Consider the following 18,274-nt stretch of genomic DNA (forward strand, 5'->3'; position numbering starts at 1 on the left):
AATTAATAAGAAAATCGCATTTTTTAAGACTATCCAAACAGAATAAGTCATTATAACAACAGTCATCGATAGTTTTTTGTTATTAAATTGATATAAATATAAGAATATACTCTCGTATTGTGTCAGACCACTGCATATTCCCACTTTTGTTTAAGCTATGTCGTACATGTAGAATCAGAACAAATTGATTACGAATTTAATAACATAAATTTTTTGACTGTTTCCCTGAAATAATTTAAATAATAATTAAATTAATATTAAAAAATTTTTTTATGTAATAATTTAAATAATATATTTATTCAAAATATATAATTATAATAGCCTTTTATAATAACGTTTTTGACCCAAGCGGATTTGCTCCCATTTGAGTTGGATAATGTTTTACTACTGATTAACGTTACATGTTTTATCAATAAGAGAATATACAACGTCATTAATCCAACCTAGGTTGGTGCAAACCGCTCGGGTTGAATATGCTATAAGTGAGTTATATACTTATATTCATAGTCAGCCTTATATCTAAGGCTTCCTTAAATTTATTTTTAGATACTTTATGAATTTTTTCATTGGCTGCTGAGCATCTAAAGATAAATTTAAGGAAGCCTTAAATACAAGGTCTGACTACGGACAATAGAGTCGTTGTTCAAATTTGCCGCTCAATGTGACGTAACTTGGACAAAGTCCCTGATTGGCACTTTCGGAAATATGCGCAAGAGCATACCCTGTGAGCATACTCTGTTTTCTGTTCCTGCACTAGACTGCACTAGCACTTTCTTTCTCACTTTCAACTTTCAAATATCAAATGTATCTGTTATGTACAATATGTTATCTTACTTCAAGTTCCAAAAGTGTACACTAATTCAGTCACAGAAAACAGACCTCTGGTATGAAGGCTGTTATGATGATGATACTGGCGCCGTATGATTTTGTTTATTCTTCTATTTGAGGCCAGTCCGGATCAGTCCGCAAAAGAATTAAGAGAAAGGCGGAGGCAAGATGTATGAAAACACGCGCGTATCGCCACGAGTATTTACGGCGATACAGAATGTTGATATCAAAGAGTTATCATTGTGCTCGCACAAAGAGATTAGGCCTATTCTCCCGTGTTTGGTTAGGATGAGCCTCATCTCACCATTGGACATAACGAAGGATTGCGTGGAAGGTAGAAAGCAAGTCCTGACGATATTATCTGGTATTGAGTCTGTCAATTCTATTATCGCCCTGTTATCGATCGATTTCCACGCCCTCGAGACCGATGTTCGACAGGAGCAACAGTTGAGGTTAAGATACTTACGCATTCTGTTTCGTTTTTTTTTTTATAATATATTTTTTTATAATATATCGATGACGAATTTAACAACGGTCATCTAGTCTTTTATTGCATTAATTTTTACATTTAAAAATCATATTGAACAACAAAGGAGAGTAAATTTTTTTCATGATCGTTCATTTTATTTCTACATTTTTTAATGGATTTTTTAAATGAAAATTTATTTATTATAATAATGACGCTCAAGGAAAAATTGAGGAAATAAAGTTAATAAAATCCTTATTCATATCATTACGGAATCGGTATCAGTTATGCTGCAATTCAATAATAATTTGTAAACTGATTTAAAAAGAGATATTAATTTAAATCTTGTAAATTATTGTGTACTATTATATAATATCCTACAATTAGTGTTAGATTATTATATATATATATATATACGTATACACATTCGAGGTTGAATTGTAAAAATTGTTACAAGATATTAAAAATATGCTTTTTTCTTAGTATGTCCAATTCACATGATATATCTGATATTAAAAATAAGATATTAAAAACGTGTCTTTTTCTTAGTATGTCCAATTCACATGATGTATCTGATCTGTATTGCTAAGTCAATAATTAAGTCGACAATTTTCTCATAAGATAAAAAACAAGTTTAACTATTCTGATTCACCTGGATTCACCCTATGTATGTGTATGTGTACATGTGCATACATGCGTGTGTATGTATGTACGTGTATAGATTTATATTTAATATTTTCTAAAGAAGAAAAGCTCTAAAGAGAATAAGTATGAATTTTCAAATGGTAAAGAAAATTACTATTGGGCTTAATTTTAAGATGTAAAAATCAGAGTGTCTATTCCTTATCATTAAAAGATATCTCTTCTTTATTGAATCCTTTATTGAATCCTTACAATGATTTTCAGATTTATATTGTTATATAATTTTTATATTTTGATATAATGATTATATGTTAACATTCATCTATTTCTTTTTTTAGACAGAAGCTCGGTAGTATTCAACGAGATAGTGTACTGGCCCAATCCCTGCAGAGTGGCTTAGCGCTAGAGTTTGAACGTAGTGAGTCCATTCGTAGAATCAGATTAGTGCTCAGCGAGATCTTATTCATAGCGTCTCAGATACAGGAATTGCAGAAGAATCAAGAGTTCCAGGTCAAACAGTCAGATCTGTTCGACAATGCGGTTTACATGGAAGAGATAAGCTATGTCATCTGCATTGCTCTTGCAGAACTGCCAACATTGTTATCTATCTTGGACATAGCGGAAACTCTCCTGCATGTTAAGCATGGCCCTGATATTATTTGTTGGATTGTCGCCAACAGTCCAGACAGTTTTTCAGAGGTGTGTGCGCATCTGATTGCTAACGGAGAACGACAGGAAGAATCTGCGTTAGGTAGAATTAGGACACAAGCAATTACGATGCTCTGTCAAATGAATCCGAGTCAAGCGCTGGCAATTAGAGCTAAATGTGTGGAGTTATGCCGGATGCCCGCTCTGGCTATCACTTTGAGCTTGGAGCATGAAAACGCAAATAGCTTGCAGCCCGAGAGTGATGTGGTTGCCTTTGTGTCTGGTTTGTTACTTGGTAGCGATCAGCAGGTACGATCGTGGATCGCTATGTTCATTAGAAATGGACAGAAACGCAAGTGGGAATCACAGACGGCTCTGCAATCATTACGAGAGGAGCTGCTCAAACGACTGCAAACAATCGCGTCACAGAGCACGGACAGTCAATTAGCGGAGTCGCAAGTCGTACAAGCGAGCGCGTTGCTCAGGCTCTATTGTGCTCTGCGAGGTATCGGTGGGATCAAGTTTCAAGATGATGAAGTTGCAATGATCGTTCAACTTCTGACATCTCATCCACCGCCATCACCCGCTGGTGTTAGATTTGTGTCGCTTGGCTTGTGCATGTTGATAGCATGCCCTTCCCTGATCGGGCATCACAATCTAGAGAAACGCAGCATCGAATGGGTGCAATGGCTGGTACGAGAAGAAGCCTATTTCGAAAGCGCAAGTGGCGTTACTGCCAGTTTTGGCGAAATGTTATTGTTGATGGCGATACACTTCCACAGCAATCAGTTATCAGCGATCTGCGAGCTGGTCTGTGCTACACTTGGGATGAAGATACCAATCAGGCCTAACAATCTCACACGGATCAAGCAAATCTTCATGCAGGAGATTTTCACGGAACAGGTGGTCACTGCGCATGCCGTTAAGGTACCAGTTACGGCGAATTTGAACGCCAATATCCCTGGCTTCCTACCAGTGCATTGTATTCATCAACTGCTGAAATCACGGGCGTTCGCGAAACACCGGGTACCCATCAAGAACTGGATATACCGGCAGATCTGTGCCAGTGTACCACCGTTACATCCAGTTCTACCGGCTCTGGTTGAAGTCTATGTGAATTCTATCCTGATGACAAACAACAAGACATCCGAGCATACAAACAAGCCTATTACCGAGAACGAGATCTGTCGGGTGTTTCAGAACAGTGTGTTCGGGGCAAATTTCGATTTTAAGAAAAATCCCGTCAACACCATGCAGATAGACGCTGACAATATGGACATTGACACATCGAAACCTTCGCTCACCTCCCAGTTACTACTGCTCTATTACCTCCTGCTGTACGAGGACGTGAGATTGTCCAATATGCACACCTTCATGTCACAAGGCAGAAAAGTCAAGTCATATTCTACAGAGTTTCTCTCTGAATTACCAATCAAATATTTATTACAATTAGTCCAGCGGGATCAGATGAACTATGCCAGTTTGTTCTCACCACTTCTTCGGTTACTGGCTACACATTTTCCTCATCTGTCTCTGGTGGATGATTGGCTCGACGATGAGATGATTAACATAGATTCCGCCATTGCGAGCTACGAAAGCATGAAAATCAGCGATATTGCAATCGTTGAGGCATTCAGTCACGCCAAAACTTGTCCATCAAGGACTGGTAGATTATTGAGACAACTGATGACGCTGAAACCGACTGAAATCTGGCCTCACGCAGAGTTGATAATACACTATTTCAAGGACATTCTTGACGAGCAAGTTCCTAGATATATACAAGGTACATTGTCTTAATAATTAATTATTAATAAAAGTTGACAAATTATACATTAATGTTAATTAATCTGTATAAGAGGGATTTGCATATTATTAATGAAGAACACTCACAGGAGAGTTTTTTAATTTCAGAACTTTATAAACAAGTGTGGCTCAGACTCAATACTGTATTACCACGTTGTCTATGGGTTCTTTCCATAAATGCGTTGCTAATAGAAAATTCAATAGTGAAAAATGTTTTTTTGACACAAGACAATATCGTACTAGATCCATTGCAAGTTTTGAGATGTGATACGAGAGTTTTTAGATGCGCCCCGATTTTATCTGTAATTTTGAGGTAAACTGAAGAAATTCTTTTAAATAAAGTAAAACCAACTTTTTAAAATTTTCATAAAAATAATATCAAATTTAATTATTCGTAGGATTTTACAAGCTACATTAGCCGCGTCGCGATCTCAATTAGCCAGACATATGCTGGATAAACCTCTGACCGAAAAAATCGGACAATTGACGAGTGAAACAGAAAGAGAGGATTTGAGGATAGCCTTGGTGGCAGGTCAAGAAAGCGCAGCAGTACAGATTTTATTAGAAGCTTGTCTGGAGACAGAAGAAGACAAGAAAACTCCTGGACAAATGTGGTCCCTCCGGGAAATACGGAGTGTCGTATGCTCATATTTACATCAAGTATTCATAGCTGATCCGTCTTTGGCCAAATTAGTCCACTTTCAGGTATTCATAATAAACTACAAAAAATATTTTACAAGAAGGCATAGAGAATATCCTTTGAGTTTGATTAGGTTTTAATATGTTATAATCTAGATAAAAAATAAGAGATACATATTTTTTTATAGATATCTATACTTATGTACTGTTAGGTAACACACCTCTTTGAAGAAAATCGATTTTCTTTCAAAGCAAATATCGAAATTATAAAAAATAAACAAATATTTTCAAATAAATGCTAAATGATTTAAGGATACTTTATGATAAAAAAGTATATTCCTTATTTTTGTTCCTTATTTATGTTCCTTATTTTTTGGTTAGACAATACATCAAAAATTCATCAAAATCGAAAGTGTTACTTATGTTTCTTTGCTAATAACATAAATTATATATAAATAACATAATTATATAGCTATTATATTTTATTTAATCTCTTTATTTTTTAATTAATCATCAATTGGAGAAGTGCCTTTAATGAGCTGGGTCTTAAGTGTTTATATATTTCTATGTGAATTTATATATTACATACATATAGTTCTTCAAATTGCGCGCTGAAATGATTTTTTGGTTTTGCGAACCACTGAATTATCACAGTAATATCACAAAATTAAATTAACTAGAATTTAACAATTCGATGCTCATAAGCATCTTAGAACGTTCTTATTAATATTGAATAACATATTAAAATCTGTAAATAAAAAAATCGAAAAATTATTTCGGCGCGTAGTTTGAAGGATTACATACATAGTATATAAATTCACATAAAAATATACAAGCACTTAAGACTCAGCTAGACTGTTAAAGGCATTTTCTATTGGTTATATACTGACATGTATAGATTAAATTAAATATTCTTATAAGAATCTTAATTTAATCGTCAATTATCTAAATATCATTAATTCTAATTTTATGTATGATTTCTTATGATGGATATTTTTTTCTATAGGGTTATCCTCGAGAATTGCTCCCGATCACGGTTTCCGGAATTCCGTCTATGCATATATGCCTTGACTGGATCCCAGAATTATTGTCACAACCCGAATCAGAGAAACAAGTATTCGCCGTTGACTTGGCTTCACATCTGGCGATTCAGTATGCTCTGCCGAAAGCTTTAAGCGTATCTCGATTAGCGATTAATACATTGATAACACTTTTGGGCGTGTTATCTGCTGAGGATCGAGTTATTCTCTTCGTGCCAGTGTTATCGTCATTGACGCGGATATGCTTAGCTTTTCCTCCATTAGCAGAGGACATTACGGGATTGTTATTGCAGCTTGGCAGAGTTAGTACGGCTCAAGCAGCACTGGGTGATAAAGCAGCGGATCTGTTATGTCAAGAAGTAAACGCGACATTTTGCACGTTATTGCAGAAAGCTATATTACAATCCCGAGTTTACTAAATTACGACTTGTATTATTTGTACATACATAAATATGTATTACTTACTCATCATTGTAAAGCGAGTTTCAATTTTTTAAGCTACTTTTTTTACTCGTATACGAATTAAAAATATCTTTGAAATATTTTGTAGCATTAATAGAACTGTATTATTCGATCGCTTGTCAGATGTGTAGATTATCAATTAATATTGTTTCTCTAATACATTTTTTCTTAATTATCATATATTATTTATATATGAGGGTATTGCGTGCATATTTATTTTGAATTTAAATGTAATTATAAAAAATTGTATATACTACATCCCTATGTCCTTTTTATCTTTATAGAGGCAAAAACAATTTCTATAGTGAAAAAACAAATTAATATTTTCTATACTGTTGTGATATATATATATATATATATATATATATATATATATATATATATACACACACATATACCATATACATATGTAACAATAAAGAGAGGCATTTTCATATCCTTTAGCACATATTTACAAGATTTATTACATGTTTAAAACACAGAGGATATACTTTCTATCTTTTTTTTGTGTCTACAAATTTGTCATGTTTTGAGCACCTTTGTTACCTTTTTTATAAGTCATAATGCAAAAAAAATTATGTAGATCTAGCGCTACTAATTATCATACATCTAGCGCTTTTCGTGAAACAAATCATGTGTTTTTACGTGAAGTATTTATATGCATGTCTTACGCGACATAATCTACATATTATGGATGTATATTCAGTCGGACACTTATTTAGAATATTTATTAATACATAAAAGCGAGAGCCTTATTCCAAGGAATTTAACATCAAGAGTTGCTTTAGCACTTTAGTTTGGCTTGTCTCTCTGATCTCGCCAGCTAAAAACATTTCGTCCACAACAGTGTATACCTAAAATACAGTTGTCATAACATATCATCAAATATGCAATTGAGTAATGATAAGGTAATAAAGTAAAACTATTATATATTAATCAATTAATGGATTCTTTACACTGGATGTGGCAATGCTTATACAGCAAAACATAATGCAGTAGTTAATCTGTTTCCTTAATTGTAATGTTATTGGCTACTATTGTGTTATCCTGCTGTACTGCAAGCATTTCTATGTCCAGTATACAAGAATTATAAGATAATGAAATTCTCAAGTAATTCTCAAAAATTTCATTTAACTTGTAAGGTTGTGACAAAAATGTGTCACTGAAGAAAAAAAAGTACCTTGTAAAAATTAAAGACTAAATCCAACTCGCATACATTGTGAAAGTATTCGTTCAACACCTCCACGAAATTATGTATCGCTTCCAAGTAACAGAGATTATTGTCGTTAACATCGACGCAGATGCAGAAATACAATCCTGCGTATCGTCTGTATACTATCTTGAAATTGCGAAACTGGAATATATTTAATGTTTAATGATATTGCATGATAATGTAAGAACAATTGCATTATGTCAAGCCAACCTCGACAAAATTTGTATGCTTAGCATCTCTGACAGTAACCACAGCATGAACTTCCTCTATCAACTTCTGCTTTTCGTCATCGTCAAAATTCATATACCACTTCGCTAATCTAGTCTTACCGGCCCTATTTTGTATAAGGATAAATCGTATCTATAAAGAATAAGCATTCAAAGCTCAATATACTTACTTAGATATTATTTAATCGTTTGCATTAAATATGAAAAGAAAATAATTATTAAAGTATTTTTTTATTTCGATAGGTAAATTTTATAAATAAAGATGATACTATAATCTATTTTGATTTTTTAATGATCAAACATCACATATTATAGCTGTTTATCAAAAAAATAGTTCAACCACCTGACAGAATAAAATGTCAATTACAGAATGTCAAGAAAAATTATTACTTTTAGAATATGTATTTCTTTTATGCATTTTTGTCGGCTCCAATGAAAGCTATCAATTTCATTTGAAATTAAATATCTTTATACATACCATTTTAAAAATCGTTTTACTTGTACTTGATGAAATATCTTACGAAATTTTAGTAAATATAAAATTCTACCAATTCCCCGCCTACCAATCACGAAGTAACAAGTTGGACTGAGTTAGACCATATACTTATAAGGCTGTGTTCCAAAATTCACTGCCAGCTGAAAATTTACAGTTTATGTTAAGGCCATTTTACATTGGTCGTATTGTAAACGAAAGTATCATAAACATCATGCGATTTTAAAATTAAAGCATCGGATTGGGTAAAGCAACAAGCTTGCGATGTCTACGACCAATGTAGAATAGCCTATACATTTTCAGCACTGACAGAGATTTTGGAACATCTAAGATTGACGGAGCATTGGTATGAGAAAAGCTAATATTTCATGTGTCGGTCGACAAGGCTTTTCAAGTCTATTGATTGGGTACAGAATAGAGAGATCCGAGAACCTTTCAGTTTTGTAGTCAATTAATAAGCTTGAAAAACCTTATTTGATCAACATATCAGGCAGAAATTGAAAATAGAAAGAGAGAGAAATAGACACGACAGAAAGAAAGAGAAAGGACATAAGAGCCTTTTTCTTAATCGCAAAACAGCTTTGCAACTGTAGTAAAATTCTCTAATATGATTGGTCTTGTCCTTAGTTCCTCATTGGATTTAAATGTATAAATCAATCACATTCAAGAATTTTACAATAGTTGCAAAGCTGCTTTTTCTGCTGAACGCAGCTGTAGTTCTTGTTCATGAAAAAGCCGACCATTACTAAGGAAGTACAAGATGCGGAAATATTCGATCCAGAAAATAAAGAATATATACATTATATTTAAGTGCAGAAGATGATCGGTTCTTATTTCAAGACCGTCTTTAAGTAATGTCTTAAGACGTTAATGCGGCCCTTTGATTGGTTCGTGACATCTTAAGGGGAATTGATTCTGTATCTTGAAGTGAAAATTACAAAAGTGAGCGAATTTACTAGAATACTGATAATTTTATTCATCAGTATTTAGTAAATTTGCTCACTTTTGTAATTTTCACTTTCTTTGAATCGATCCCACAGAATTTAAGATCAGAATCGACTATGTATCAGCCTTAAGCTTCACATCTGAATATTCATTAACTGTGTTCATATAATTTAATTTTAACACGAAGTCGAACTACTTGAATTGGCATAATTAGTTCTTCTTCAGAAGAAATATCGCTGTTGCTTTCAAAATTTAATATGTTTGTCTATGGCGCCTATTTAGTCTATTACAATGTCATTCCGAAATACGACGTTACAGTAGTACTGGCAGTACCACAATAATTTTGGAATGGCTGCAGCCGAAAGTTGCTGAACGTGAGAAGAAGAACATGAGATGTATCTCGCTGTCGCGCTCAGTCCAAGTCGTGCTGAGTCGAGTTTAGCCGAACACAGCGTGCTCGGAGTGCTCGGACTCCAATGTACATCACTGCTCTCCAACTCTTTTCAGCATTGTCGAATACAGTTGTTGACGTCGAAGTGCTTATATCTTGTGTGATGCGACACGCTAAAGTAGCTTGGACGCTAAAGAGCCTGTCCTCTTGGAAACAATGCGTAACGGATTGGCGGACTAGTCGCTAAAGTCAACTGCAATTCTTCTCTGTCCCCTCCGTCTTGAGTGAGGGAACAGGCGGACAACAGACGGAAAGTGAAACGGATGGCGAGTGGGGCCTAGCGCGCAGTATGGGAATAATCGGTCGTACGGTGGCACATAGTGATGCTCCGATCCGTGGTGGAGTCTATGAGGAAGTAACGACGGTCCTCAGGTTGTTTGGGGCACAACACGATGATATAGTCTTTGCAGGTGATTTCACATCGTGAAAAAAAAAGAAGAGGAAAAGAGAGAGAGAAGAGTGACCAGAGCAAGTATTCGTCATGTTCCACTATCTGCATCTCAGGAGTCGTTTTCTACAGACCCTTATCCTCGTACTGATCGGCCTGACCTTCTATGCGTATTATCGTACCACTGTGTATGATGTTCGCCAGTATAGTTTACCACGAAACACCAGTAAGTATTATTATATTTATAAAATTCTTACTGGCTCTGTTTTTATCTTGATGAGATTATTAAAGCTGCTGTTTCGGTTTTAAAGAAATAATAAATTTGATAATCAAAGAAATAAAACTAAATTAAGAAGCAATAAATACTATTCGTGCTCTGTTTGTTTATTATTTTATTTACAAATTCAAATTATATTATCTCCTGTTATTTTTTTTTATATAAAACAAAAACACTTTACAAATTTTGTTTAAATCAATCATCAATATTTTTTAAACATTTTGTAAAGCAAAACAATGATCAATGTTTTTCAATATTTCGGCACATTTTTTTTTATCAATTAATCGTTATCCAGAATTAATAAATTTCAGATTATTCTGCATACCAAGATGGCCTTCATATTCACACAAATCTCAGTCAATCTAAAAACTCTAGCTCAGACAACATGTCTCTAAGCCCATACGTAGCGCACAACTCTAGCAACAGCTCCTTGATTTTCACTACATTGTCAACGTCCTCCAGCGTACAGTCTTTGTCCTCGTTGTCTTCCGTGAGCACGTTGATCAACTCGAAGCAGAAGGTAAACGAGAAGCTTGAGATGGCAAGAGTTACCAATGTGACTAAGTTGGCGCCAATCATAGTTCGCAACGATTCGGCACGTGCCATATACGAAGCTGGACACATCGTATCAATTCCTGAGCGTTGCCCAAATCTCGGCAAGAACATGGATTTAGTGATGATTGTGATGTCCGCACCGACCCATCTAGAGGCGCGGACTGCGATTCGGCAGACCTGGGGGCACTTTGGTCAGCGCAGTGATATGAGTGTGCTCTTCATGCTTGGTACCACTCTTGATCCAAGAGTGGAGACGATCCTGCGTAAGGAACAAAACATGTACAACGATGTGATACGTGGTCGTTTCCTTGACTCCTATTCAAATCTCACTCTCAAAACCATTTCGACATTGGAGTGGGTAGATACCTATTGTTCTAAAGTGAAATATCTGCTAAAAACCGATGATGACATGTTCATCAATGTACCGCGACTGTTAGCGTTCGTATATAAACACGTCAAAGATCGTAACGTGATATTCGGTCGACTGGCCAGAAAGTGGAAGCCAATCCGGAACCGCAAGAGCAAGTACTATGTGTCACAGGCACAATTCCAGCAGTCTGTGTTTCCAGACTTTACCACTGGTCCGGCATACCTGTTGTCGAGTGATACGGTGCGTCGTTTGTACGATGCCGCCCTAGATCAGACATACCTAAAGCTCGAGGATGTATTCACAACGGGCATCGTCGCGCATAGGCTCGGCATCAAGCGCTCGCACGCCAATGAATTTCTGAATAAACGGATACAATACACGGCCTGCAACATCCAACGCGGCATTAGCATACACATGGTCAAGTACAGTGAGCAGTTCGACCTCTGGAAAAAGCTGCTCGACGGTAAGAGTAAGTGTAAGTGATAATCAGCAAGGTTGAAAGTGATGAAGGTCCTACGCTTGACCCTGGTGAACCAAGTGCGATCGTTACCGCCTTAATGCAATTCGAGTGCCGGTTATACGCCGACCGGCTGACGCGATACCAACCGTTTCACTAATGACCTCACACGTACACATATAGCCGCGTGCGCATACATACATTCGATTCAAGTGCGAGTAAGAGGCAGGCACATATATTATAGAGAAATAGTGTACCGCAAAACGGCATAGAGAATTTCGCCGATTAAATTTTTACACGATCACATCATCAAATTAGGCTTTTCTTTACAGAGGTCGAATGAAAGTGATAATTTTTATCCCTGGAGGAGGATCTCCGGGTCTGGAAGACAGAATTTACTATTTTATATGTCTATATCTTTTACTATTTTATTATACATCTCTCTGAATTCCAAAGAAATATTTTTATTATTGTAGAATTAATTTTGTAAGATATTTCGTGTAATGTATAGAAATTTTATTTTCTCAAGAAGGGAGAAAGGATCTCCTATGCATGATATAGGCATAAATGATTCTATAGCTTTATCGACCTCTAGCTAGCCTCTTTTTTTCGTTGCTAAATTGTTTTCCCATAAATATGATCGTCCGTATTTTTATTGTACGTTTAGTAGCAAATGAGCGTAATTTTCCTACACCAACGGCATCCCCCATTTAATATACCAAACAAAATCGAATGATCGCATCTGACATTAAAGTGTACAGAAGGAACGAGGGACAATATTTTGTTAGGAAGACTGCCAATCACAATGAGATTTCCAAAAAGTTCCTTTGTGTAATCAACAGTTTCATCAATTACACGCGTACTCATTGACGACATCCGATTCGCAGTATAATCAGGTCAAAGTAGATATCTAACAGGATGTATCGGATACGACGTACTTTCTCTTAATTAAAAAGAGAATCCGGAGTCAGATTTTTCTTTCTAATATCTCGTTAGGATGTCATTTAACATCCAAATATATTCTGATGAATTAATAGCTAGGAGTTTTAATGTCATTCAAACAATTTTGTAATAATTGCTAATCGTATTACTGTCGTGTTCATTCAACCGTCAATTCTAATTTTTAACTTGCTTGAAAAAAAGATACAGATGGCTCGAAACATAAGCATGGAAAAATACGTACATTTACGTAATTATAATCCCCATGATTCGTATTGCGAGAGAAGTAGCGAGATACCTCGTCATCAATTATTACGCGTCGCGCGTTATTGCGTCAATCGAGAGCGCGGCTGCCGCCTGAAATAAATGTGTCACAATGAATGGAGAGTGCCCCGAAGCGACTTCCCTCCTCCATTTCATTCCTCTTAACCCTCGCCTCCTCTTTTTATCCTCCTCCTCCCCCTTTCCGAATATTATCTAGTCATCGTCTGGATAATACGCCGCGTGATAACACGAGCGGGTGCTGGCGCGCCCGACATCGGTCGTGCCTTCCCTCGAGCACATTCACGAAACACTTTCTCGTTATCGCCTCTTTTTTTTCGTATCCTGCGGAAGTATCGTACTATACTTCCGCTCTCGGTGCCATATGTCCGAGGCGATGATTGTAAGAGATTTTTGGGCACGATGAAATATAAAAGAGAAAAAAAGAAACATGCTGCTGGAGAAGGCCGACTATGTCGACCGAGATTCCTGGTTGGACGGGATGAAGAGATTATTTTGCAACGATAAGATTAGATGCGTTTGGCAATGTAAATCTGAGATGCGAACTGGCAGATGGTAAGCTTGATCACATGATCTTTCAGCAATCCGAGTGCCAAGAATTAATTCGAACGAACGCTACAGAGCTGTCCTTTAAGATTAGATTATAAAATGAAATTGTTTATTTTTATGAATAAATAAAAAATACCCTATTAATTGAAAATTTCTTTCGCTTTACTAGAAAACTGATAATAGTCTTATATACTAAAAATAGATCATTACATGAATACAGACTCATATGCAAGGTGTGTTTTCTTAAAAGAAAATACTACATTGCAAAATAAATTTCTGCAATTTATAAGTTACATCACTTGATTTATATTAGTTTAATATATTATAAAGAGGAAGAGAATTAAAAATTTACTTTCCTTATTAAATAATGTACTCCATCAATTTCTATTTGATAGCATTATCATAAATACAGGTTATGAAATTAATTAAGGCGCAAAAATCTGCATTAACTCTGCGAACTCGGTCTTTGAATCCGGATCGAGCAGCTCGATTGGTTTTAGAAATGTTAATATCGAATGCAAATGAGATGACATGTAGCAGAAAGATGCGAATTGCCGAACGATTTTCGAGGGAAAAGAGCAAACGGACGCCTCCGATTTGCCGAACGCACCTATTCTTGATTCTTAAGTCCTTAATGAGTTTCCTACAATTATTAAATAATATAGTCTGACTTTTATATTTTCTAGATATATATATATATATATATATATTTACTTTTTATAATTATATTATAATTATTTAGTTATTTTTTATAATTATTACTTAAGGATATATATTTTTTAATATTTTTTAAATATTTTTGTTAATAATCTTATAAAGTTAGAGTCGTTGCAATCTCATTTGCAATCTCGCTATCCCATCCATACCGAAACCATTCATATCAACATTAATTAATCATAGTTTTATATTTTATTACGTATTGTGTTCCTAGTGCGCCGTGTTAAAAAATTATCATATTTTTATATTATTATCGTCTATTTTATACTTCTCCTTCGCTTTTCTACCGTCTTTCGCATTCTTCGAAAAATCGAAATAGTTCATAAAATACTAATTTTTCGAAAGGATATCACAATCTTGTGAAAAAGTCGAATTTGCATTTAAGAGAGATTTGTAGAGATAAATCAATATTTTTTTTAATCGAATCGAATAAAATTTTGATTTTTTAATATAATTATACATAAATTGAATTTAAACATAGATGAAAACAATTTTTGATTTAAGAAAAATAATATTGATTATATGATATAAATTTATTTTAAGGTAAATATATGCGCGCGCATATATATGTATGTTTAAATATTTAATACAAAATTGATAAGAAAAAGATATCCTTTATTTATTGTTATTATCGTAGTATCTGAAGTAGTAATTCACTTTTTACGCATAAATTAAATTTTAATTGAATCATGAAAAGTATTTTGAAATTAACAAACAATAAGTCTCTCATATGAAATGTATTATACATGAAACAGGTACACGAAGTTTGTCAAATAAGCTACTGTTGGATTTTGTCCATTTTCAAATTTTATCTTTAATATATTCGTCGCTTATTATAGAATTAATTCATTTCTTTAAATATATCTTACGATATACTATTGGCCTAAATATACACTAAATAATATTTTAATTTCACTCCTTTAGCTTTTTATTATATTTTATTTTTTGTTGCGTTTTTTTATATAATTGAAATGTTTTATATAAAAATATTTTTATAATTAATTTTTCAGAAGTTTTACATAAGAAATATTAATAAATGTTGTATAAAACGTTATTGAGATGAAAAATATTGGCGCTTTTTTTTATATTTCAATATTTTTTGATAAAGTAAAATATATCTATTTATTGTTAGTATCATAGTGATTGAAACAATTAAAAATTATAAATCAATTATTAAAATACTCCAATGTACCAATTTGTATATCATACATTACATATAGAAAATTGAAATAAAATAATACAGAATTTATTTTGCTATCAATATTCACAGCTCATTATATATTTTTTCATATCTATATATTTAAATTTACAATTTGACAATAACTTAACTTACAATTGGTCACAGTACATGTCAAAATTTGTGTGTAGACCTAATAATAAAATATTACTTGAACAAATATTACTTGACCGCACTGTTTTGCTTGTCGGTGAGAATATGATGTATATAATAATTATATAATAATTATTATAAGATATATATGTATATATATATATATATATATATTGGAAGGTTATCGATATCGACATATCACTTTGTTAGATAATATTTTACAAACAAAAGTTAAAAATAAAATTTAAACATAAACCTAAACTAGAAATATCTACTATGAGATACATATAGCAGAATTTTATGATACTGTTTGCAATTTTGCAATAATTAACATTTTTATAAAATAAATAAAAATGAGCGTCTGACAAAATAGCTCCCAAATTGACATAGTAGACAGTAATGTTGTATAATTTATTTTTTTTCTTTCACAGGAGTTATCTGTACAAAATACCTACAAATAAATATATAAGAATCTTTTTATTTCTTAAAATATAAAATATTTTTTATTTATACGCATACTTTATACTGTTCTGCAAGACACAACCTGTATTACAACAGATTCTTTTTTTGAAGATTTTCCTATAAATATAAACGATTATTTTCAGCTCCGATAGGGCTATTTGACACTGTAATGCAAGATAAAGATTAAATTAGCTTATGATCTTACGGACAGGTTTGCCAGTGTAAGCTGCATTTATGCTACTATTTTATATTTAAAATATACTTTTTAATATGAAAAAAATGAAAAAGAAATAATATAAATAAAACTGATTAGGAAACTACAAAAACATATAAAATGGTATAATATTGTCAACTAACACTTTTTTATTATTTAAATTATATAAGAAAGAATTCTTTGTAAGAATTCTTTTCACATTTGCAGAATTTGTTTTTAACTGATGACTTTTGTACAGAAACAAGATTTAAAAGTTTTTATGTCTTCAATTATTTAAATAGATTATGTTTTTATCAGTATTAATAAAAAGTAATAATTTTCAAGAAATGTCTCTTTAGGAAACCTATGTCAATATCGGCAACTTTTCTCCCTCCTTTTCTTCTTTCTCCCCTTCTCTCTCTCTCTTTCTCTCTCTTTATACGCGCGTAGGTGTGTGAGAAATTCAATATATGTGATTTGTAATCAAAATTCTTAAATTCAAAATTTTTGAATAAAATTTTGGAGTTTGAATTATAGAAATTAAAATCCGAATCGAATCAAATCTTATCTAATTCGATTCAATTCAATTTGTATTCGAATAATTTACACATCTCTATTCGTCTTCTCGATTGCGCCATAATTTTTCTGTCGCGCGTTTTCTTGCGCATAATTCTGAAGAAGTCAATTGCGATTTCGTTGGGCAAGCGAAGGAGGAACTTATATTATACTACAATACTATATCATCGTTTTCTTCTGATGAGAAAAATCACGCGAATCATCATAAGTTAACGAGCTTTGAACATCAAGTCAAGGCTCTATCGCTCATTAGTGCATGGCATAATACTCGCGTTGTGTCCTTGGCACGATTCACATCGAGTGCAGGGCAAAAGGACGCACAACAAAATCATAATCTTAAATTTACATTCGAGGCTAAAGAGACGTTGCACTATATCTTGATTGCGAGACATGTTCTTCTATGCGAAGGAAAAACCCAGAGAGACTCCGATTCGATCCTGACGAGAAGAGAGGATGATACCTAATATTATTGATGCGTGCCTTCCGATCCATTCGCCGAGAGGAGACAAATAATGTTTTTACATTGAATAAGCCTTGCGAGCGGCACAAAAACTAGCGGAACGAAGACTATTAGGCGATCATATGAGTTACAAATCGTTGTGTTATGCTGAAAAGATGACTTCACTAACACGGGATGCTCATGTGCACATTTCGAGAAAGCGCGAAAAAACACGTCTCCTTGGAATGACTAATCGGAATGAATGCCTTGTATGAACCACAGACAAGTTCTCACTGAAATTATATGGAAAGAATAAGCTAACGTTTTGCATCATTGCGGAGCAAATCGCAGCTTAATATTCTCTAAACCCAAAATTCAAGTTAAGGGGATGCTAAAGTGTGCCATGTGTATTACAACAAGCGACAAAACTAGTATTTTTGTTTCTGTCCTATTTCTTCGTAGTAATTTTACAGAATAAAAATTCCTTTTCCTTTTTTATTATTAAAATATACATGCTAATATACACTAACGTCAGGTAGATTAGCATATATATTTTAATGGTAAAAAAGGAATTTTTATTCTATGAAACGAAGAAATTGAATAGGAACAAAAACATCAAAAATGCTAATTTTTGATGTTTTTGTTCTAATTTTATTGATAATAGGCGGCTCCTGCATCTTCTTAAGATCCCTTTAGTTACAGTTCCAGTATTGTAATATACGTACTTATACTTATGTATTCTAAATTGCAGTATTGTAAACATACAAACCACACGTATGCAAGCGCGTACGCTTTCTCTTTCTTGCTCTTTTTTTTTCTTCGACTTCTCTCTTTCTCTCTCTCTCTCTNTCNCTNTCTCTCTCTACTACTCTCGTACTACTAC

The 18,274-nt window shown here is 33.7% G+C and overlaps 3 protein-coding genes across 3 annotated transcripts; 2 read left to right on the forward strand and 1 right to left on the reverse strand.

The window, feature by feature from the left end:
• The first annotated feature begins 996 nt into the window (after window positions 1-996).
• LOC105622680 (integrator complex subunit 2) lies at window positions 997-6,485 on the forward strand. The gene is made up of 5 exons (XM_012204094.1): window positions 997-1,280; window positions 2,275-4,367; window positions 4,496-4,700; window positions 4,786-5,092; window positions 6,033-6,485. The coding sequence occupies exons 1-5, from the start codon at window positions 997-999 to the stop codon at window positions 6,483-6,485; spliced, it is 3,342 nt and encodes a 1,113-aa protein (XP_012059484.1).
• Window positions 6,486-6,966: 481 nt separating this feature from the next.
• LOC105622681 (AP-2 complex subunit sigma) lies at window positions 6,967-8,497 on the reverse strand. Its single transcript, XM_012204095.1, has 3 exons — window positions 7,952-8,497; window positions 7,709-7,882; window positions 6,967-7,382 (listed from the first exon to the last, which is right to left on the reverse strand). Exons 1-3 carry the CDS (start codon window positions 8,042-8,044, stop codon window positions 7,281-7,283), a joined length of 369 nt encoding a protein of 122 aa, XP_012059485.1. The 5' UTR covers window positions 8,045-8,497; the 3' UTR covers window positions 6,967-7,280.
• A 1,841-nt stretch (window positions 8,498-10,338) lies between these two features.
• On the forward strand, window positions 10,339-16,190 carry LOC105622682 (beta-1,3-galactosyltransferase 1-like). Its single transcript, XM_012204096.1, has 3 exons — window positions 10,339-10,471; window positions 10,834-11,916; window positions 16,153-16,190. The coding sequence occupies exons 1-3, from the start codon at window positions 10,339-10,341 to the stop codon at window positions 16,188-16,190; spliced, it is 1,254 nt and encodes a 417-aa protein (XP_012059486.1).
• The last annotated feature ends 2,084 nt before the right edge of the window (window positions 16,191-18,274 follow it).

The sequence above is a fragment of the Atta cephalotes genome (assembly GCF_000143395.1).
Source record: "Atta cephalotes unplaced genomic scaffold scaffold00048, whole genome shotgun sequence".
Taxonomy (NCBI): domain Eukaryota; kingdom Metazoa; phylum Arthropoda; class Insecta; order Hymenoptera; family Formicidae; genus Atta; species Atta cephalotes.

Bases quoted from the DNA above. Each gene is read 5' to 3' on its own strand.
- LOC105622682 (XM_012204096.1), top strand. From the start codon at position 10,339: ATGTTCCACTATCTGCATCTCAGGAGTCGTTTTCTACAGACCCTTATC. The intron at 10,472-10,833 runs GTAAGTATTATT...AATAAATTTCAG, and splicing joins TAGTTTACCACGAAACACCA to ATTATTCTGCATACCAAGAT. The intron at 11,917-16,152 runs GTAAGTGTAAGT...TTTCTTTCACAG, and splicing joins AAAGCTGCTCGACGGTAAGA to GAGTTATCTGTACAAAATAC.
- LOC105622680 (XM_012204094.1), top strand. From the start codon at position 997: ATGTATGAAAACACGCGCGTATCGCCACGAGTATTTACGGCGATACAG. The intron at 1,281-2,274 runs GTTAAGATACTT...TTCTTTTTTTAG, and splicing joins CGACAGGAGCAACAGTTGAG to ACAGAAGCTCGGTAGTATTC. The intron at 4,368-4,495 runs GTACATTGTCTT...TTTTAATTTCAG, and splicing joins AGTTCCTAGATATATACAAG to AACTTTATAAACAAGTGTGG.
- LOC105622681 (XM_012204095.1), bottom strand. From the start codon at position 8,044: ATGAATTTTGACGATGACGAAAAGCAGAAGTTGATAGAGGAAGTTCAT. The intron at 7,883-7,951 runs GTTGGCTTGACA...AATATATTCCAG, and splicing joins AGCATACAAATTTTGTCGAG to TTTCGCAATTTCAAGATAGT. The intron at 7,383-7,708 runs GTACTTTTTTTT...ACTGTATTTTAG, and splicing joins TAGTCTTTAATTTTTACAAG to GTATACACTGTTGTGGACGA.